Below are 22,997 nucleotides of genomic sequence, written 5' to 3'. Positions count from 1 at the left end.
GTAGGCAACTCCTTTTACTCTATAGATGAATAACTTAACAGGGACTGTTAGACCAGCTTAACCAAAAATGTCTGTTTGATTTCAGTTCTGACAGCACTTAGTCACAATAGTCAAGATCAGGTTTTCTGTATATGATAAGATTATTAAAAGTGCATAACCATGTTTCATTCTGACAGTATATTAATTCTGTAAATATTACCAGTTCCAGTTTACTGTAATGTCTTCACATAGCAGACTTCATGGATAGTGTTAAGTTCTTAGGTATTACTATATATAGTAAATTGACTTGGGAGCCACATATTAAATACATTAGTGCAAGGCTGTCTAGAGTGGTGTATTTGTTAAGGAATTTAAAAAACCATGTACCTGTGGCCTATGTAAGATCAGCCTTCTTTTCTTTTTTTTTCAAAGCGTTATATCTTATAGGCTTTTAATATGGGGCAATAGCTCACACCTTCAGGACATTTTGGTACTTCAGAAGAAAGTAATTTGAATTACAACAGTGATAAACTGGCCTACTGCAAACCACTATTTATCAACTTAAAAATATTAACTGTTATAAACATGTATATTTACACTGCCCTACTGCATATAAAGAGAAACTTATCAGAATACCAGCATAGAAGAGATGTACACTCTCATGGCACCTTATCACAGATTATCCAAGTCACTGAACAGCTAAAAAGTAGTGGGTATGAAGATGTTTAACAAACTGCCACTAGAAGGGGTAGTAGCTCCATTTGATTTATTTAAAGACAAATTATTCACTTGGTTAGCTGCAAATCCTTGTTACTCACTTCAGGAATTTTATGACTGTAAAATATCATAGTGGTACTGGTTTAGGGAGTTCAGCATAATTTCTTTAACTGAGTAATTTATGATGCAATGCTTTTCATATTATTTGATTTTAACCAACAGTGACATATTGATCTTCAACTCATGTATATATGCTGTATAACTTGTATTTATGTAACTTGACTTTGTCAATTGCTGTAATAGCTAAACGACAATGAAATTTCATACAATCCAATTCAATTCAATCTCCTGGCAAATGATCAGGGATGTCAGTATTACATTCAAATGTTCTATGTTTTTTATCTAATACATTCTGACATATTCCACACCCATGACAATCATATAATTTTTAGGTCTATGGAATGAAAACTGAAACTAATCTGAATCTAATCTAATCCAAACAAATAACTGAGAGATGACAGTTGATTCACAATTTGTGGCACCACTTCCTCATCAATATTCCACAACCAGGATAGTGCATAGCTTTTCAGCATGAAAAATTGTCATGTGTAATGTTTTCCTTTTTTTAAATTTTGTAATTGAAGTCATTGTATACAATCACTGTGAAGAAGCACCAACCAAACTGATAAAACTGGAACAGAAGCACTTCAGTTTAATATACACCAGCAGTAAGAATGTGTCAGTCTTTAATTTTGTGACACTTCAGCCATTGGAAGTACGGAATGCCAGTAACCTAACTGTAAATTTAAAAGGGGTTCAGCTTTCAATACATACCAAATATCTACATACTGGATGCCACATACACATGTAATTCTAAAGACTATGTCATATGAGTTGATCAGAAGTCTTTGGAAAGCTGTTTATTCAGAGCAGAAGATATGCAGTAATTGTGTTCTGACTCGAAACATGACATAACATTAATAACATCTAAAGCTCCTCCATGTGATGCAGACATCATCATTCATGGCTTAAAACTCAGATACTTTTGTTTTATGGCTATAAGTGATGAATGAAACTGCAGTTCTTATATTTGTAAGCTAGACACATATACATGAATTACAATCACACAAGCCACCAAACCAGCATGATACCAAAAGGTAGCACAATGCTACTTTACAATTTAGAAACAGGAGGTTTTCTGTTTGTACTTTAGAGGACTCTGTTGTTATTTCTGTAAATAGAAAAAAAAATTTGAAGAATGAGACCTATATATCTGAGATGAATTCAATGTCAGCAAATCCCACAGAAAACTTATTATGATTCTAATTTTTATGAATGAAACTGTCGAGTAATAAATTGTGTTATTATTTAAGGAAGAAAGATTTAGGAATCTATACCTGTAGTTTTTGCAAACTTCAATGAAGTTCATGTGTATAGATCAGTCCTCAGAAAATTATTTAAAATGTAAAAATAAGTGTAATGAAGTTAGTTATTTCTTCATGCACATGTACAATTTTCAAGAAGTTCTAAGTAATCATTTTGCATCTCTAGCCTATTTGCGTTTCTTTTTTTAACTACAAATCATAATTTAATCATTTAATTTTACCCATTTGGGAAATAAATATACCACCTGTTCACAAATTATCCTTGTGTTCACCAACACTGGATTTACATACACTTGAAGATAATTGTGGAAAGTATAACATACATTACTGTTCCATGTCATAGTTTTTTCAGAGCTTACTCGTGATATGATTGAGATTATTGCTGTATTAACTCAATAACAATTTTGATCTACAACATTGTAACCCAGTAATCTTCCAGATGAAAAGTGGAACTTCTGTAGTTTTCAGTAATTGACTAATAATAATAAATAACTTAGTAAGGTGAAGAGTTCTCTTGTTTTATACACTCCTGGAAATTGAAATAAGAACACCGTGAATTCATTGTCCCAGGAAGGGGAAACTTTATTGACACATTCCTGGGGTCAGATACATCACATGATCACACTGACAGAACCACAGGCACATAGACACAGGCAACAGAGCATGCACAATGTCGGCACTAGTACAGTGTATATCCACCTTTCGCAGCAATGCAGGCTGCTATTCTCCCATGGAGACGATCGTAGAGATGCTGGATGTAGTCCTGTGGAACGGCTTGCCATGCCATTTCCACCTGGCGCCTCAGTTGGACCAGCGTTCGTGCTGGACGTGCAGACCGCGTGAGATGACGCTTCATCCAGTCCCAAACATGCTCAATGGGGGACAGATCCGGAGATCTTGCTGGCCAGGGTAGTTGACTTACACCTTCTAGAGCACGTTGGGTGGCACGGGATACATGCGGACGTGCATTGTCCTGTTGGAACAGCAAGTTCCCTTGCCGGTCTAGGAATGGTAGAACGATGGGTTCGATGACGGTTTGGATGTACCGTGCACTATTCAGTGTCCCCTCGACGATCACCAGTGGTGTACGGCCAGTGTAGGAGATCGCTCCCCACACCATGATGCTGGGTGTTGGCCCTGTGTGCCTCGGTCGTATGCAGTCCTGATTGTGGCGCTCACCTGCACGACGCCAAACACGCATACGACCATCATTGGCACCAAGGCAGAAGCGACTCTCATCGCTGAAGATGACACGTCTCCATTCGTCCCTCCATTCACGCCTGTCGCGACACCACAGGAGGCGGGCTGCACGATGTTGGGGCGTGAGCGGAAGACGGCCTAACGGTGTGCGGGACCGTAGCCCAGCTTCATGGAGACGGTTGCAAATGGTCCTCGCCGATACCCCAGGAGCAACAGTGTCCCTAATTTGCTGGGAAGTGGCGGTGCGGTCCCCTACGGCACTGCGTAGGATCTTACGGTCTTGGCGTGCATCCGTGCGTCGCTGCGGTCCGGTCCCAGGTCGACGGGCACGTGCACCTTCCGCCGACCACTGGCAACAACATCGATGTACTGTGGAGACCTCACGCCCCACGTGTTGAGCAATTCGGCGGTAAGTCCACCCGGCCTCCCGCATGCCCACTATACGCCCTCGCTCAAAGTCCGTCAACTGCACATACGGTTCACGTCCACGCTGTCGCGGCATGCTACCAGTGTTATAGACTGCGATGGAGCTCCGTATGCCACGGCAAACTGGCTGACACTGACGGCGGCGGTGCACAAATGCTGCGCAGCTAGCGCCATTCGACGGCCAATACCGCGGTTCCTGGTGTGTCCGCTGTGCCGTGCGTGTGATCATTGCTTGTACAGCCCTCTCGCAGTGTCCAGAGCAAGTATGGTGGGTCTGACAGACCGGTGTCAATGTGTTCTTTTTTCCACTTCCAGGAGTGTATTATTCATTAGCTTACTGATTGTATTTATGTTTATAATTGTTGAAATTAAATTTTGTCACATTGTTGTATGCTGAGTTTCTGACAGGAATCATGAATATGAATTGTGTGACTGCTGGAAAGTGCATAAATTCTAAAATGAAAATAACTTGTTTGCAGATGAGGTTCGTGCAGGTCCATATCGACAACTATTTCATCCAGAACAGCTTATTACTGGAAAGGAAGATGCAGCAAACAACTATGCAAGGGGGCACTATACAATTGGAAAGGAATTTGTTGATATTGTTTTAGACCGTGTAAGGAAACTTGCTGATCAGTGCACAGGTCTTCAGGGATTTCTCATTTTTCATTCATTTGGTGGAGGCACAGGATCTGGTTTTACATCACTTTTAATGGAAAGACTGTCTGTTGATTATGGGAAGAAGAGTAAACTGGAGTTTGCTATTTACCCTGCCCCTCAGGTATGACATTCACAATTTTATATGTGTGTGTACATTCTACATCTCCTCCTAAACTATTGGATCCATTTCAACCAAGTTTGGCAAACATATTACTTATTGTCTGGAAAGAAGTTCTATGGGGTAAAAACCATCCAGCTCCCATAGGTATGGGCTGAGAGTTAAGAGATTTGGTTATGCCTGACATCTAGGCTACCCTACACAACTGGTGTATTGTGCAACTAGTATCAGAATGTGTTTCAGAGTGTGTGCATGCAAATGGGCATGGACAAGTAGAGAGAGGGGGGAAGAGGAGGTGGATAGTTAACAGGGGGCAAGATGAGATGGACAGATAGAAATGCGAGCAGGAGATGGACAGAGGGAGGGAGGAGAAGTGAGTGTATGGAGAGACAGAGAGGGGGAGGCAGAGGAGAGAGGCACAGAGAGTGGGAGAAGTAGATGGACAGAGAGAACAGGGAATTGGGGAAGGTGTACAAGACACATGGGAGATGTAGAGGGGTAACTTTCATGTGGAAACAGAAGAAAGTGTGAGGAGGCATGTGGAAGGGGGATAGGCTGTGAGGTGAAAGAGTGATGGTGTGTGTGGAGGCTGGTGGAAGAGGGACAGGTTGTGAGATGGCAGGGGGAACAGGTATATATTGTGAAGGATCAGTTTCAAGAGGGGAGAGAAAACTAGTTCATTTTCTTTTCCTTTCTAATAGAAGACTCTTTGATTGATAAAGTGTCTTTGAGACTGAGTCGGTATTATTATGAACACAAAAGCTACTGCTATAAGATAATGTGACTTTCACTATCACATGACAACCATAATACTGAGCACATAACATCCAATAGACTACTGTACATCTTGGTGTTAATATCTGCAATTATTCAGATACCAACAGGAGATACACGCGAACACAAACTTGTCTATTTAGTTTCTAATTCACACATCATTTCATGCAAATGTCAGCAGAGAAGCTTCAGAGACATGAAACAAATGAAAGACTATAATAATGGTACTAAGCTGCTGCTATAATTTTTTCTGTGTTCTTCAGTTACTAATTATCAATAATGACAGAAAACATATACATGTCAATTTTTTTAAAATGGGGACAAAAATTATCCCTGAGAGAAAAAGAGCAAAAAAGTCATATGGACATACAAACATGAGCCAAGGGAGTTACACCCACTTGAAGGAAAAGATAAAAGATTTTCAGCAGTGTAGGTTATAGTGATTAAAAGCATACTTGAGACCACACCAGGCAAATGGGAACAGTCTGTCTCTACTAGCATTTTAGCTACGCACTCAAGAGGACAGTGAGCTGGAGCATCACAATGTCATACTCACACTACCCTTCATACCACCAAAGACATATATTCCAGCCAGGGAGACAGGGTCACCCACAGGAAGTGCAGAGATATTTCATGTGACAGGCATTGTAGAAGAGCAACTGGTCCCTCAAGTCAGTCGCCAATAAACCCTAATCACTCACTAAGGCTAAACTGGTGCTATAGTTCTCTGCCACCATAGCTAGGGGATTCTCTGCAGGCTACAGGCACATGTTGTGAAAGTTAATGATACTGCCCTCATGAAGGCAGCTTTGTATATGGTTAGAATGGATGACAGAAATCTCAGCACAAGGGTGGCTTGTGGGATGAGCCAGTGATGGAATTCAAGCCCAGCATGTTTTATAAGTGATAATGACAACTGCAGTTGTCTTACAGAACATTCCACTTGGTCATCTGGCTTACCTAATGCTGATGGGCCACCTGCCTGTTGCTGATACCAGAGTGTGATCAAAGAACTTTTACATCCACCTTCAAGTGGGCGTACTTTTCTTGGAACACATTTACATCTGTATGTACATATGACTTGTTATCAGGGATCATTTCCTGTAATTGGTCCCCATTTAGTAAGAGTGTGCTGTATAATGTTAATCACATGAACCTGTTTCAACAGATGTAAGCTTACAATGATTGTAGGTGAATACATTGCCTGAGGTACAGAAATACCATCATTTTCAACAAATAAATATTAAGCAAATAAATTGTGGATCCACAATATCCCAATGAAATGCACATGTTTCCATTTGTGTCACAAGTCACTGGTCATGGACAGTTAGTTACTTGTGCGTTCCAGGGTTCATAATTGTTACCTGTTGCTGTGATACAAAAAGAGTCAGTTTTAATAACAGTACATCTTCTCAACAAAAAATATGGCAGCATGCCATTTACATGATTGCTTCCTTTTGTGTGCATACTGTGGCCTATGATTAAGTATGTTCATTTTTATTGTCAGTGTCTTACACACACACAAACACACAAAATTTGGAAATTTGTGGTAAGTTCTATGGGACCAAACTGCTGAGGTCATGAGTCCATAGGCTTGCACACTACTTAATGTAACTTAAACTAACTTACGCTAAATAAAACACACACACCCATACCCAAGAGAGGACTCAAACCTCTGACAGGGGGAGCCATGCGAACCGTGGCAAGGCACCTTAGACCGCATGGCTACCCCATGCGGTACACACACACACACACACACACACACACACACACAAATCATACTACTACACATTCATAAATTCTTCTATGGAGTAGGAGGAGCTGTGAAGCGATTTGATTTCAAAGTTTGTGTTTGAAGATAGTTTCTTTATGCACTAAATAATCATTGAGTATGTTGTCAAAGATTTTTATGACTGAATACCCCACTGTTCTCTGTAAGCCTGGCTTTTGCAGCCAGAGACCGTAGTCACATGTGAATTGTGTGTGTGTGTGTGTGTGTGTGTGTGTGTGTGTGTGTGTGTGTGTGTGTGTGTGTGTGTGTGTGTGTGTGTGTCTATATATACAGGGTGGTCAGTTGATTGTGACTGGGCCCAAATAACTCATGAAATAAGCGTCAAATGAAAAAACTACAAAGAACTTGTCTAGCTTGAAGGGGGAAACCAGATGCTGCTATGGTTGGCCCACTAGATGGCGCTGCCATAAGTCAAACGGATATCAACTGTGTTTTTTTAAATAGGAATCCCCATTTTTTATTATATATTCGTGTAGTACATAAAAAAATATGAATGTTTTAGTTGGACCACTTTCTTTGCTTTGTGATAGATGGTGCTGTATTAGTCATAAACATGTAGCTCACAATTTTAGATGAACAGTTGGCTACAGGTAGGTTTTTTAAATTAAAATACAGAACGTAGGTACATCTGAACATTTTATTTCAGTTGTTTCAATGTGATACATGTACCTTTGTGAACTTATCATTTCTGAGAACGCATGCTGTTACAGTATGATTACCTGTAAATACCACATTAATGCAATAAATGCTCAAAATGATGTCCGTCAACCTCAATGCATTTGGCATTATGTGTAGCGACATTCCTCCCGACAGTGAGAAGTTCGCCTTTTGTAATGTTCGCACATACATTGACAATGTGCTGACGCATGTTGTCAGGTGTTGTTGGTGGATCACGATAGCAAATATCCTTCAACTTTCCCCACAGAAAGAAATCTGGGAATGTCAGATATGGTGAATGTGCAGGCCATGGTATGGTGCTTTGACAACCAATCCACCTGTCATGAAATATGCTATTCAATACCTCTTCAACCACACGCAAGCTATGTGCTGGACATCCATCATGTTGGAAGTACATTGCCATTCTGTCATGCAGTGAAACATCTTGTAGTAACATCAGTAGAACATTACGTAGGAAATCAGCATACATTGCACTATTTAGATTGCCATAGATAAAATGGGGGACAATTATCCTTCCTCCCATAATGCCGCACCATACATTAACCCACCAAGGTCGCTGATGTTCCACTTGTCGCAGCCATCATGGATTTTCCATTGCTCAATAGTCCATATTATGCCGGTTTACATTACCGCTGTTGGTGAATGACGCTTTGTTGCTAAATAGAATGCGTGCAAAAAATCTGTCATCATTCATAATTTCTTTTGTGCCCAGTGACAGAACTGTACATGATGTTCAAAGTCATCGCCATGCAATTCCTGGTACATAGAAATATGGTATGGGTGCAATCGATGTTGATGTAGCATTCTCAACATCGACGTTTTGAGAGTCTCGATTCTTGCACAGTTTGTCTCCTATTGATGTGCGGATTAGCTGCAACAGCAGCTAAAACACCTACTAGGGCATCATCATTTGTTGCAGGTCATGGTAGACATTTCACATGTGGCTGAACACTTCCTGTTTTCTTAAATAACGTAACTATCCGGCAAACGGTCAGAACACTTAGATGATGTTGTCCAGGATACCGAACAGCATACATAGCACACGCCCTTTGGGCATTTTGTTCACAATAGCCATACATCAACATGATATCGACCTTTTCTGCAATTGGTAAATGGTCCATTTTAACATGGGTAATTTATCACGAAGCAAATACTGTCCGCAGTGGCGGAATGTTACGTGGTAGCACATACTTATACATTTGTGACTATTACGGCACCATCTATCACAAAGCGAGAAAAGTGGTCCGACTAAAACATTCATATTTCTTCATATTTCTTTATGTACTAGACGAATATGTAATAAAAATTGGGGGTTCCTATTTAAAAAAAAAAAAAAAATACGCAGTTGATATCCGTTTGACCTATGGCAGTGCCATGTGGCGGGGCAACCATAGCACCATCTGGTTTCCGCCTTCAAGCTAGACAAGTTTTGTTCTTTGTAGTTTTTTTTAGTTTGACACTTATTTCGTGAGATATTTGGCCCAGTCACTATCAATGTGTGTGTGTGTGTGTGTGTGTGTGTGTGTGTGTGTGTGTGTGTGTGTGTTTTGTCTAACTCTGAAGAAGGCCTTTTGGCTGAAAGCTTCCTTGTTTAGCTGTCCTTTTAGTGTGCCTGTCTGTGACACATTTCCATTACATGGTGTCTAGCAGTCTATTCTTTTCATAATATTATGATTATTGCATCCTGGATTTTCCATTGTTTCATGTCACTGCTTTCTGTGCCACACCAATGCTGTGTTATGGATAGTGTATATCCTTCCTCCTCTAGTATTATATGTATGAATGTTACAATTGTTTAACAAACTTCACACTGTACTGTAAGGCTATTGTCAGAGTGCTCAACTGTTTACAAGAGGTTCCAGACTGAACACCACACATTATCCTTACAATATGCTTTTATGCAACACAAAGATTTTTCCTCACTTCTGAGCTATAGTAAAATATGATGCCATAAAACATTACTGAATGAAAACAGGAAAAGTAAGTTAACTTTTTTAAATTTTCATCTCCAGAATCTGATGTTGTATGTAATGAAAAAGTTGCAGAGCTAAGACATTTAAGACCTATACCATAACATGTGACTTCCAGTTCAGGTTATTATAAACATAAACACAAAATAATTTAGAATATTCTTTTTCATTTATTGGTTTACCCTCACGAATTACTTCTAATGACATGGTTGTGCCTTATGCAGTACTAAACTGTATGACCTTTTTAATTATTTATTTATTTTTTTTAAATTCAGTGAGAGACCATTTGCAGAGAAGTTATAAATTTACACACATAACTAGACAGTTTATTCTGTCATAAACTATGTCTTCATGCTGTTATATTTTTCTGTTGAGGAGTTCTGTATTATGCCATATCATTGTTGAAAAGAACACTTATACCTACTTTTCTTTGTCCCCCCCCCCTCCCCCCTTGTATTCGGGATCAAGCATGTTATGGGAAATTCCTCATTGTGGACAGTCTGTTCACATTTTTTCCTGTTTGTCTTCACATTCATCATTTTCCCTTATGGATGGCTGGAGAGGACTGCCACAATTGCCACCTACTTATGCACCGTTTAAAATCTAGTCTTTGTGTTTTAACATCTTAACTTTCATGTGTTGTCTATCTGAAACTGACATGTGGTTAAAAGCCAGAATTCACTAGAAATGCAGAGAATCATTGGCACAAAAATGAAATAAATGCAGATTATAAACCTTTTATATTTGAGTTTATAAATAAGTAGTGCAGCATTATAGTGAAAAATGCTTTTTGTTTCAGGTTTCAACAGCTGTTGTGGAGCCGTATAACTCTATTCTTACAACACACACAACTTTAGAACATTCTGATTGTGCATTTATGTGTGACAATGAAGCCATTTTTGATATTTGCCGACGGAATTTGGACATAGAGCGACCTACATACACAAATCTGAATCGGCTTATTGGTCAAATTGTATCATCAATTACAGCCTCTCTGAGGTTTGATGGTGCCTTGAATGTGGATCTGACTGAATTCCAGACAAATTTAGTTCCATATCCTCGAATCCACTTCCCTTTGGTGACATATGCTCCAGTAGTATCAGCAGAGAAAGCTTATCATGAACAATTGTCTGTTGCAGAAATAACAAATTCATGTTTTGAGCCTGCAAATCAGATGGTTAAATGTGATCCACGTAATGGAAAATACATGGCTTGCTGTATGCTCTATAGAGGTGATGTTGTTCCCAAAGATGTTAATGCTGCTATTGCAACTATAAAAACAAAACGGTCCATTCAGTTTGTTGACTGGTGTCCAACAGGATTTAAAGTTGGAATCAATTATCAGCCACCAACTGTAGTCCCAGGTGGAGATCTTGCTAAAGTCCAGCGTGCTGTCTGCATGCTGTCAAACACAACAGCAATAGCTGAAGCATGGGCACGTCTAGATCACAAATTTGATTTGATGTATGCTAAGAGAGCTTTTGTACATTGGTATGTAGGAGAGGGTATGGAGGAAGGTGAATTTGCTGAAGCACGAGAGGATTTAGCTGCCCTGGAGAAGGACTACGAGGAAGTAGGATTGGATTCAGTTGAAGTTGAAGAAGGCCTTGAAGAGTACTGATGTTATTCCATAATCATGTGAATTTTCTTAAAACATACTCTCTACTTAAATAGGTACCAGTAAAATGCTATTTATGAACCATTCTGTAACTTATTGTTTCATGCAGTATTACATTTACATTGAAATAAATTTTTTTGCACTCCATTTCCTGTTATTATTTTATTCATTTTTCAAATCTGAGATAAAAACTTATTAATATCAAACACTATTTTTACTAATATCTATTATCTGCAACCTAACAATACAACATACAAATAATGAATTTAATGCAAGTTACAAAACTTCTCAGAGAGAATTTTTTATAGCATCCATGCAACTGGAGTCACACATTAGATATTATACTTACTTGTATTATCAGCCAGAGACAGTGGTCATATGTGTGTGTGTGTGTGTGTGTGTGTGTGTGTGTGTGTGTGTGTGTGTGTTGTCTACTTAAGAAGAAGACCTTTTGACTGAAAGCTTACTTGTTTAACAGTCTTTTTGTTGTGCTTGTCTGAGAATGAACATCTCTACAATATTGTGAGTGGAAATCTACCCTTTTCATAATATTGTCATTGTCATGGATATTTTTCATTGTTTGATTTTATGTTTATTAATAGTGACATACAAGCATGCTTCTTTGCCTGATATACAAGCCCTGCTCTCTTATTTCCCTAAGAGTTTTTCTGCATATCTGATAGGATGACCTGAACAAAAAGTGCCACGACAATGTTCAGTTGACTGTAATGTATTATATTCACAGTAAAAAGCATTTGACTGTGGCTAAGACATTTCCCCCATATACTTTTAATGAGGAATGCTATTTCAGCCAGTTTAGCCAGGTATGAGAACTTCTTCATTGTATCTTTTATTTATTGTTAATTTATACCATAGGTCCTTACAGCAATGAGCTCATCCAGAATTTGTCTAGATTATTATTAAACATATTTCCTTGTAAATCAGTTGAACATTATGGAATGGGCGCCCTTGGAATTGCTGTGGACCAAACATAGATTTTTATTCATAGTGAATGTCATTCTTATACATGACATCATGAATCTGGGCATCTGTGTTACTATCAAAGAGTTAGAGTTTTTGGTTGAGGAGGACAAGAATTCCCTGGAAAATAATTACATAACATACCAAAACAAGCAAAAAGCCAAAATAAGCTGCCTTTATTACTGTCTGTGCAAGAGGCATCTCTTGGTAGACTGAAAATTTGAATTGTGTGCTGGTTCAGCTAGCTGAAACATTGTCCAAAAAAGACAAAAATTCTTGGTACAAGTTCTCAGCTGGGAAACAGTTACAATCTCTCAGGAAATTTTGTTGCATTTTATTCTGTAACAAATGTAAGAGATAAATTATGGAAACAAACTGCTTAGTCTTAGTTAAGCCATTCTCCTCCACAGCCTTTCTTCCAGAAATATTAGGTCATCAACTTATACAGGAGAGTTTCTGCAAAGTCTGGAAGAGTAGTAAAAGGTGCTCTCAGATTGAACATTTGAGTCGGGTTATTGGGCATTCTGAGATGACTCATTTCATATGAGTATTCCATGCAGAAGGCAAAAGTATGTTTTTGAATCCCATGTGAATATACAGATATAACTTGTCACTGCAGATTCATTCAGGGAAAATTATGTATTTTGTAATAAACATGAATATATAATTTTACAGTCATTTCTTTAGCTAAAACATGTACAGATACATATCCACAGAGATGAATGTGCAATAAAATGGAAACCTAGTGAGGTGGCGCAGTGGTTAGCACACTGGACTTGCATTCAGGAGGATGACACTTCAATCCTGCATCTGGCCATTCTGATTTAGGCTTTCCATGATTTCCCTAAATTGCTTCAGGCAAATTCCGGGGTGGTACCTATGAAAGGGCATGGCCAACTTCCTTCCCCATCCTTCTCTAATCCAATGAGACTGATGACATCGCTATTTGGTCTCTTCCCCTCACAACCCAACCCAACCCAATAAAATGGAAACATAGTTTAATTTGAAAGCCATTCATACATGAACATACATTTTTCAAGAGGCAGTCAAGTGAAACTGAGAAAGATGGAAAAAAGTAAGTAAATTGTGTATTATTTCAAAATTAATTGCCATAGCTGTTAGTATATTTATCCCACTGTGATACAAGATGGTTAGTGCTTCCTGAAAAAATATTTGCGGTTGTCTATTGAAGCATAAATGTACCCTGTCATGCACATCTTTGATTAAACAAATCAATAATCACACATGTTTTCTTCAGGTCTTCAAAAACATGGAAATAAAAGGGGCAGATAGTGGTGGTGGTGGTTAGTGTTTAACGTCCCATCGACAACGAGGTCATTAGAGACGGATCACAAGCTCGGGTTAGGGAAGGATTGGGAAGGAAATCAGCCATGCCCTTTCAAAGGAACCATCTCAGCATTCGCCTGAAACGATTTAGGGAAATCACGGAAAACCTAAATCAGGATGGCCGGAGACGGGATTGAACCGTCGTCCTCCCGAATGCGAGTCCAGTGTGCTAACCACTGCGCCACCTCGCTCGGTAACAGGGGCAGAGATCAGGGCTGTATGGAGGATGGGTAAGGGCATCCAATTAGAACTACTGCAGCATAACCAAAACAACTGCCTTATCCTTTTCCTCTGACTGCAAGGACCTGTTGTTCCTTGACTTTCTGGAAAACAGCAGCAGAATTAAAGCACAGTGGCATGTAAGCAATATGCAAAAATTACAGGGTGCCATCAAGTTGAAATGCCCAGGAATATTGATGGAGGTCATCATTTTCCTCCATGGTAAGCAGTCACTATAAAGAAACTTCTAAAGAAACAGAGATTACTGCACAATAGGTATAAAACAGTGTATAAGGCTATAGATAGAAAGATGCTGAATGATACACATTTGGCTGTCAAGAGAGCAATGCATTATGCCTTCAATGACTTCCCCAGCAGAATAGTGTCAAATGATATTTCACAAAACCCAAAGAAATTTTGGTCATATGTAAACACTGCTAGTGGCACCAAAGTTAGTGGCCAGTCTCTAGTGAATGAGACAGGAACAGAAATTGAGGGTAGCAACACAAAAGCTGGAATTCCTAACTCTATTTTCAAATGCTCCTTTATGAAGGAAAATTGAATTTAATCCTCATACCACTGAAAAGATGAGTGAAATAAGTATTAATGTCAGTAGTGTTGAGAAACAGTTAAATTATTTAAATTGAACATAGGTCCAGGGCCTGATGAATCCCTATCAGATTCTATATAGAATCTGTGGCTGAGTTAACCCCTCTTCTAGATATAATCTATCATAGATCCCTCAAGCAAAAATCCATGCCCAGTGGTTGAAACAAAGCACAGGTCACACCTCTTTACAAGAAGTTTAGAAGAACTGATCTACAAAATTACAGTCCATTATGCTTGATGTCAGTTTATTGTAGAATCTTAGAACATATTCTAAGTTCAAACATATTGGGATACCTTGAAGAGATTGACTACCTCCTTGCCAGCCAGCATTGATTCTGAAAACACTGATCATGTGAAATCCAACTTGCACTTTTGTCACGTGATGTACTGGAGCCTTTGGATCAAGGCAATCAGGTAGATGCAGTATTTCTTGATTTCCAAAAAGCAGTTGATTCAGTACAATATCTATGCTTACTGACCAAAGTATGATCATGTGGGATATCAAGCTAAATGTGTGTTTGGATTGAGGATTTTTTTTGTAGGACAGATGCAGCATATTACCTGGGATGGAGAGTCATAGTCAGATGTAGAAGTAACTTCAGATGTGCCTCAGGGAAGTGTGTTGAAACCCCTGCTGTTCATGTTGTATATTAATGACCTTGCAGATGATATAAATAGTAATATCGGAGTTTTTGCAGATGATGCAGTTATCTGTAATAAACTACTCTCTGAGAGAAGTTGTATAAATATTCAGTCAGATCTTGATGAGTTTTCAAAGTCGAAGACTGTCAGATTGCTTTAAATGTTCAGAAATGTAAAATTGTGCACTTCACACACAAAAAATACATAGCATCCTATGACTATAATACCAATGAGTCGCAGCTGGAATTGGCCCACTCACACAAATACCTGGGTGCAACACTTCATGGGGGTATGAAATGGAATGGTCATGTAGACACAGCTGTGGGTAGAGCAGGTGGTAGACTCACATTAGTTGGTAAAATACTGGGGAAGTGCAATCAGTCTACAAAGGAGATTACTTACAATTCACTTATGTGACTGGTTCTAGAATATTGCTCAAGTGTGTGGAATTCATACCAAATAGGATTAACAGGGGATATTGAACGCATACAGAGAAGGGCAGCATGAATGGTCACAGCTTGTCTGATCCATGGCAAAGTGTCACAGAAATGCTGGAGGAAATGAAATGAAAGACTCTTGAAGATAGGTATAAACTATCCTGAGAAATTATGTTGACAAAGTTTCAGGAACTGGCTTTAAATGATGACACTAGGAATATATTACAACCCACAATATATCGCTCACATAGGGATCGTGAGGATAAGATTAGAATAATTACTGTATGCACAGAAGCATTCGAACAATCATTCTTTCCATGATCCATACGTAAATGGAACAGGAAGAAACCCCAATAACTGGTACAATAGGACATACCCTCTGCCATGCACCTCACAGTGGTTTGCTGAGTATAGATGTAGATGTAGATGTAGGTTCTGTTGCAGGATAATGTCCACCCACATGTTGCCAAGGTTGTTTCAACTACGCTGCAAAAGTTTCATTGGGAAGCCTTTAGACATCTTCCATACAGTCCAGATCTCTCCCACTGTGATTACCATATTTTTGGAGCCATAAAGAAAGACATTCATGGTCATCAATTTACTTTGGACAAAGAGGTGCACACAAGCATATATTCATGATTCTATAGGTAACCACAAACATTTTTGCTAGAAGACATTGAGCATCCTGTTTCACAGTGGGATAAATGTATTAACAATTATGACCAGAATGAAATTTTCACTCTGCAGCAGAGTGTGCACTGACATGAAACTTCCTGGCAGATTAAAACTGTGTGCCGTACCGAGACTCAAATCGGGTCCTGAGTTCGAGTCTCAGTCCAGCACACAGTTTTAATCTGTCAGAAAGTTTCAACAATTATGACAATTATTTTTGAAATACTAAACAGTTTACTTTTTTCCATCTGTCTAGTTTTCATTTTTCTGTCCTTATATCAATGTAGATCCAGTAGGAAGATTATCAGATGCTTAGCTCCTTTGCTCAAAGTCGGTATTTCATAAGTTGCCAAAGTGTAACACAGTTACTGTAGCCAGGATTCTTTGAATTCATTTTATATAGCCAACAGTTTTCTTTTTTACACAATTTTCTATTCTGCAATATGCAATGAAATTCAATATCTCCAGTTTTGCCTGTTTTATTCCTTTATTGGGCTCTTCTTAATTCAAAGACTAATTAAATTTAGCAGACACTTGAACTTACAGATTATTACTGAATTTTAATTGTGTCATTTCTGCTGGTTTCCTTCCAGTTTTTTTAGGCTATTCTGGTAAAAACATGCACATTATAGCATTTATTGGGAGACCATAAAACAGGCATCGTAGCTGTGAAAAAATCATGAGCAACAGTAGCAAAGAATCTATTACAAGGTCTAATTAGTGTGCTGAAATTTTCAGTAGCTAACAAAATGCCACAATATGGTAAATAGATGTTGCAGCCAGTGAAGTGAATAGAGTATTTAAGAAGAGAGTTGGATGTGACAATTCAAACACATTTTGTACTACAATCTAAGAGATGTTGTTATGCAACACAAGTTGTCAGAAAGTCTTTAATGTGTTGTCAGGTGCTAAGTGTCAGAAAAAATCAATTATGAAAGGTGTGTTCAACAAAGTAGTACAGGAGATCCATACATACATATCTCATGTACATTTCTGAAATCTTTCTTGACAAAAAGTTCCCATTAAAATAACAATGCATCATTGGTAAAGATATTACATCTATAAGAACTGGGGTCAAGTACATGTAAGGCCTAGACTTCTAGTGTTAAGTCCAAGTAATGTGGTTTCTGATTTGTAAGGGACCTATTTAGAAAAAATGGTGGCTATGACACTTTTTGAATGTTGTACACTTATATCAAGAATACCAGTAATATCAAGCAGAGTCATAGCAATGAATGTTCAAGAGTTTTCAAGTTTGTGATGTGACCTGTTGAGTGTATGTGTCTGTACAACAGAAAAGTCAGTTATTTCCATTGCATGAGAGTGTTCACAGTGTAAAGATAATTGTATTTCCCATGTTCTTAATAAATATTTTTATATGGTACAATCTGTGGTTGTTAACTGAAAATAAGATTGTTATTTGATAAAGTAGTGATTTGTGAAATTGGATATGGTTGACATTAAGAAATGGGTGTTTGATGGAGAGCACTATGAGACATGGAAAAGGTGAACGGAAATGTGTTTGAAGATTAAGAAATGATATACAGTGGCATCAAGAGCAAAAATGAGTGTGAACAAAGAAAATCTGATTACAACGAAATACATATATGGAGTCATTTCAAGCAAGCAACTGGAATTTGTGTGTGATAAGAAAAGTGAGTTTGAGATACTGAAAAAGTCTGACAAATTATACTCAAAGGAATCAACACACTGCAGATTGCTTCCAGGAATGTCAAACAAACAGAGGTTAAAAGAGTGTAGTGACTCAGCATTATTCTTCAGTATTTTTGAAGAAAACAGTGAATGAACTAATATTAGCAGGCATGAAAGTGACGTAAAAGGAGCAGGTATACTAATTGTTGAGAACCATACCAGAATGTTAGACCTGTATTGAGGATTTGGTTGACATTTTGAAACAAGAAGATCACACAGATGAGCACTTTAGAAGTAAAATTCAAATGATGGATTTGAAATACAATGAAGGAAGTATGGGTATAAAATTCAATGGATTTCTCATTTTAAAAATAGAGTGAAAGGTACTAGGAGCAGTTTTGTTATGGACATGACAAAATGGAGCATTTCAAGAGGAACTGTCATTAGCCAGAAACCAGCACAGGTTCATGGACATGTGGCAGACATCATCAAGGAGGTGGCTGAAGAAATTTTAGTCATCACAGTAGTTAAAAACCAGGGAAAAACAATCAGCACAGAGATAACAATAACTGTTAACATGCTTGAAGTGAGCAATATGATTCAAGAGACTCAGCATCAAGAAGTTCAAGGCTATCCACAAAACAGAAACAACATGAGCAGCTATGTGATGACATGTAATAATATTGACTCATGTAACAACATACAGCATGATTGGTTATTGGGTAGTGGTTGCACAGATTATGTCATTAATAAAGCAAATTATTTTTCTGAGAGTGTAACTGCAGAAGATTCTGTAAATACAAAAATTGCAGACAGTAAAGTTTTGGAAGCTACAACAATAGGAGATATAAGTAGTTATTCGGGCATTTATGGTGAAATGCTTAAAATGAAACGAAAAAATCTTATATGTCAAGGCACAGATAGAAATTTTGTTAGTTGTGCTAAAATAACAGGAAAACATACATGTATACCTGTAGCCAAAAGCTTTTCATTAAGCTGGCAATGAATTTCAGTTGCTTTGGAAGAAGACAGGCTGTATACAAGTGAGGTAGAATTTATAAGAAATTGATTAATGTAAATAGGGTGAGTAGTAAAGATAGTATTACAGTACAGGAGAAAAGGTACCATACACTGGGACATGTAAATTTAAACAATTTAAATACTTTTTGTAAATGTCACTTAACAGATGGACTACCAACCAATTTATCATCAGAACTTACAAAATGTAAAGTTTGGATTTTTGAAAACAATAGAAACAAAGCAAACAAAGCATTGGAGATTATTCATACTGATTTAAATCGGTCTCATTCTACTCATGGTTTGCATGTGGAAAGATATTTTATTACTTGTATTGACAGTTATAATAAAGCAGCTAGACTCTACATTATCAAACATAAAATTCAGGATTATAATAGTTTTGTAGAATATGTTAATGTCTATTAATTTATGAAATAGGAGGGAATCATTTTAAATGCATGTCCTCACTATGTACATGAATTAAATGGTACTACTGAAAGACACAACAGGTCAATAATGGATGCCTGGTAATGGGAACAAAAGTAAATAGGAGATTTTGGACCAATGTAGTTTGGGCAGCTGTGTACCTTAAAAACAAACGTTTAGCTAGTACCATTGAAAGGAAAACTTCTTGTGAGATATTTTTTGGGAGAAATCTAATATTAAATATTAAAAGTTGTATGGAAGTAGGGTTTCTGTATATATACCAGAATAATTGAGATGATCAAAATGGGATCATAAAACAGACTTGGAAATTTTGACAGTCTACAGTGAATTTGGATACAGAGTACTAACATTAAAAACAAAATTATCATTGTCAGACATGTTGATACTGTGGAAGAGAACTTCACATGTATGGGGCTGAAGGACTCTGATTCAGGGAGTGAACATGAAACTGCTTCTGAGTCTAGAAACATATAAAATGAGTCAATTATTGACTAAATGGAAGAAAAGGGTATCAAGGGGTTCCAACAATTATAAACAAGGCCAAGAACAGAAGCTGAGGTAGTGAACTGGAGAATCAGTGCCTGACAGATTTAATGATTATGTCATGAAAAATTTCATTTATGTAAGCTTCTGTAGTACTAATAGTCCAGAAAATTTTAAGGAGGTGATGAATAGTAATGGCACAAAATTTCGGAAACAAACAGGGCTTTCAACAGAAAGGTATCATGGATGATGTTTATTCACCAGTTGCTATGATGTATGTATTAAAACTTGGCTGTCATACTATTGTCAAAAAGGTTTAATTTGAGAACAAATGGATGTATAGACTATGTTTCGTAATGGTAAAGTTTCATCAGGAAATTTATTTATAGCAGCCTCCAGGATACAAGATTTCAACAGATAGGGTTTGTAAGCTAGTTAAGATGCTTTGTGGTTTGAGAGAGAGTCCTTGAGCATGGTATTATTGTTTGGGCGAGTTTTAAAAATTCTAGGTATTAAAATAAATAAAGGTGATTATTGCCTACACATCTTGATAACTGCTAATTATGTGATTTATATAATTGTGTTTGTTCATGACTTGCTAATTTGTTGTAAAAGTAAAGACTGTTTTACCAAGCAATTTCAAATGAAAGACTTAGGTTAGGTAAAGAATTATCTTTGGATTAATATTAAGTATAACTGGGCCAAGAATGTAATGACTTTTTTTCAGGAAAGTCATATTGAAACTCTAGCTGAGAAACACAGGGTGAAATAAGTTACAGTGTAAACTATATGAGTAGATTTAATTTTTTTTTACAATGATATTCACTTAAAATATGCTTTGTGCGTGCTGAAATACTTGTATCTAGCCAAAGGTTTGAATTTAACGTATGGAAGGATCGAAAATTTTGATCTCTTAGATTCTCTTGTAGTGCAGATTGGGCAGGTAATTATTTAAATTGTAATCCCACGTCAGTTTATGTAGTTAGATTATTTGAAAATGTAATATTTTGAAAATTTGAGAAAAAAGAAAGTGTCACAAGATCTAATACTTTTGCTTAGTTTGTAGCATTGTAAAAAACTGTCACTGAGATTAAGACAATCTAGGTATTTTGATTATTCTTTAAGTAAAGTCTTACAAGTCTATTAAAGCACACAAAGGCAATGTAGGGGCAGTCAGTATTGTCAAATATGGTAACTTTCCTAAAGTTTCAAAGTGTCTCAAAGTACGCTACCTTTTTTTGACTGAATATTATATGAATGGAATTATAGACATTTGTAAAGTATGAATGTGTATATTCATATATTTGTAAAGTAGATTCAGAAAACATTTTAGCTGATAAATTTGTAAACTTCTGAGAAATGTTCGGTATAATTGATTAAGCTTTAACTATATATGATGGTAGTATCTGTTCCCGAAAGAACAGCTACTGTGGATGACCATGCAGCTTTGCTAGAAATGAAATGATAATTAAATAGACACCCTAGCTGCAAGCAGGCGTTGATACACTTCATTGGGGACATGTTGAAAATGTGTGCCCCGACCGGGACTCGAACCCGGGATCTCCTGCTTACATGGCAGACGCTCTATTCATCTGAGCCACCGCGGGCACAGAGGATAGTGCGTCTGCAGGGACTTATCCCTTGCACACTCCCCGTGAGATCCACATTCCCAACATGTCCACAACACTACATTCGTAGTGCGTCTAATAGATGTTTGCCCCTCATACTCATTGCTCGTGGCAGATTAATCTACCAAGTCCCGTACGAGTTCAGGCATAGCGTGTGTGTTTGCACAAGAAGGTCAAAGGCTGGGAAGCCATATTTTTAACTATATATTATGACGGTAGTATCTGTTCCCGAAAGAACAGTTACCGTGGATGACCATGCAGCTTTGCTAGAAATGAAATGATAATTAAATAGACACCCTGATTTAAATTTTTTTACAATGATGGGCAAACATCTATTAGGCGCACTACAAATGTAGTGTTGTGGACATGTTGGGAATGTGGATCTCATGGGGAGTGTGCAAGGGATAAGTCCCTGCAGACGCACTATCCTCTGTGCCCGCGGTGGCTCAGAAAGATAGAGCGTCTGCCATGTAAGCAGGAGATCCCGGGTTCTGGTCCCGGTCAGGGCACACATTTTCAACATGTCCCCAATGAAGTGTATCAACGCCTGCTTGCAGCTAGGGTATCTATTTAATTATCATTTCATTTCTAGCAAAGCTGCATGGTCATCCACGGTAATTGTTCTTTCGGGAACAGATACTACCATCATATATAGTTGAAAATATGGCTTCCCGGCCTTTGACCTTCTTGTGCGAACGCACACGCTATGCCCAAACTCGTATGGGACTTGGTAGATTAATCTGCCATGAGTAATGAGTATGATGGGCAAACATCTATTAGGCGCACTACGAATGTAGTGTTGTGGACATGTTGGGAATGTGGATCTCACGGGGAGCGTGCAAGGGATAAGTCCCTGCAGACGCACTATCCTCTGTGCCCGCGGTGGCTCAGATGGATAGAGCGTCTGCCATGTAAGCAGGAGATCCCGGGTTCGAGTCCCGGTCGGGGCACACATTTTCAACATGTCCCCAATGAAGTGTATCAACGCCTGCTTGCAGCTAGGGTGTCTATTTAATTATCATTTCATTGATTAAGCTTTGTTATTGCAATCTGATTGTCATATAAATGTAAGGAGGCCTGTTGAAATGGAGTACTTTTATATTGAAAATATCAACAATCGTGAGAAGGTTCTTAACAAAAATTGTTCCAGAATTTTTGTGTTTGTAGTACTGCCTGTTGAGTGTGCCAGTGTACATACCTCATACAACCTCTGAATTTTCTCAAACCTCCAATGAATGCAGTTCTTGTTACTACACTTACAGACAGACAATTCCTTCCTTTTTCTGCAATAACTATAAGCCTACCCATTTCACGGCATAATGTAGGATGTCTCCTTACTATGAGGTAATTTTCTAGGATGGCCTACGGCTGTGCATCTGAGGTATGACTTGTGAGGTTTTAACTTATTGAAGTTCTAATATGTATACCACAGAGGTTGATAATGACCCTGCCTAAAATCGTAATAACTATTAGCACATCTTATACCATTAGGCATAAATACATATTCTCCGTAGGTGTCCCTGAACTGTCTTAACAACTGTTCTA

The 22,997-nt window shown here is 38.0% G+C and overlaps 1 protein-coding gene and 2 non-coding genes across 3 annotated transcripts in view; 2 read left to right on the top strand and 1 right to left on the bottom strand.

Moving 5' to 3' along the window:
• LOC124721505 (tubulin alpha-1 chain-like) overlaps positions 1 to 11,464 on the top strand; it is a 43,549-nt gene extending 32,085 nt beyond the window's left edge. The window contains exons 3-4 of the mRNA XM_047246521.1: positions 4,187 to 4,488; positions 10,499 to 11,464. Coding sequence (XP_047102477.1) covers positions 4,187 to 4,488; positions 10,499 to 11,320 — 1,124 coding nt within the window. The 3' untranslated portion in view covers positions 11,321 to 11,464. The remainder of the gene's footprint in view (positions 1 to 4,186; positions 4,489 to 10,498) is intronic.
• A 9,893-nt stretch (positions 11,465 to 21,357) lies between these two features.
• On the bottom strand, positions 21,358 to 21,432 carry Trnat-ugu. Its single transcript has one exon. It is a non-coding gene; the product is annotated as a tRNA-Thr (tRNA).
• An 895-nt stretch (positions 21,433 to 22,327) lies between these two features.
• On the top strand, positions 22,328 to 22,402 carry Trnat-ugu. The gene has a single exon. It is a non-coding gene; the product is annotated as a tRNA-Thr (tRNA).
• Positions 22,403 to 22,997: the final 595 nt, after the last annotated feature.

Source organism: Schistocerca piceifrons, chromosome X (assembly GCF_021461385.2).
Source record: "Schistocerca piceifrons isolate TAMUIC-IGC-003096 chromosome X, iqSchPice1.1, whole genome shotgun sequence".
Taxonomy (NCBI): Eukaryota; Metazoa; Arthropoda; class Insecta; order Orthoptera; family Acrididae; genus Schistocerca; species Schistocerca piceifrons.
Note: the sequence above shows the minus strand (reverse complement) of the source record. Positions and strands in the feature narration are given on the sequence as shown.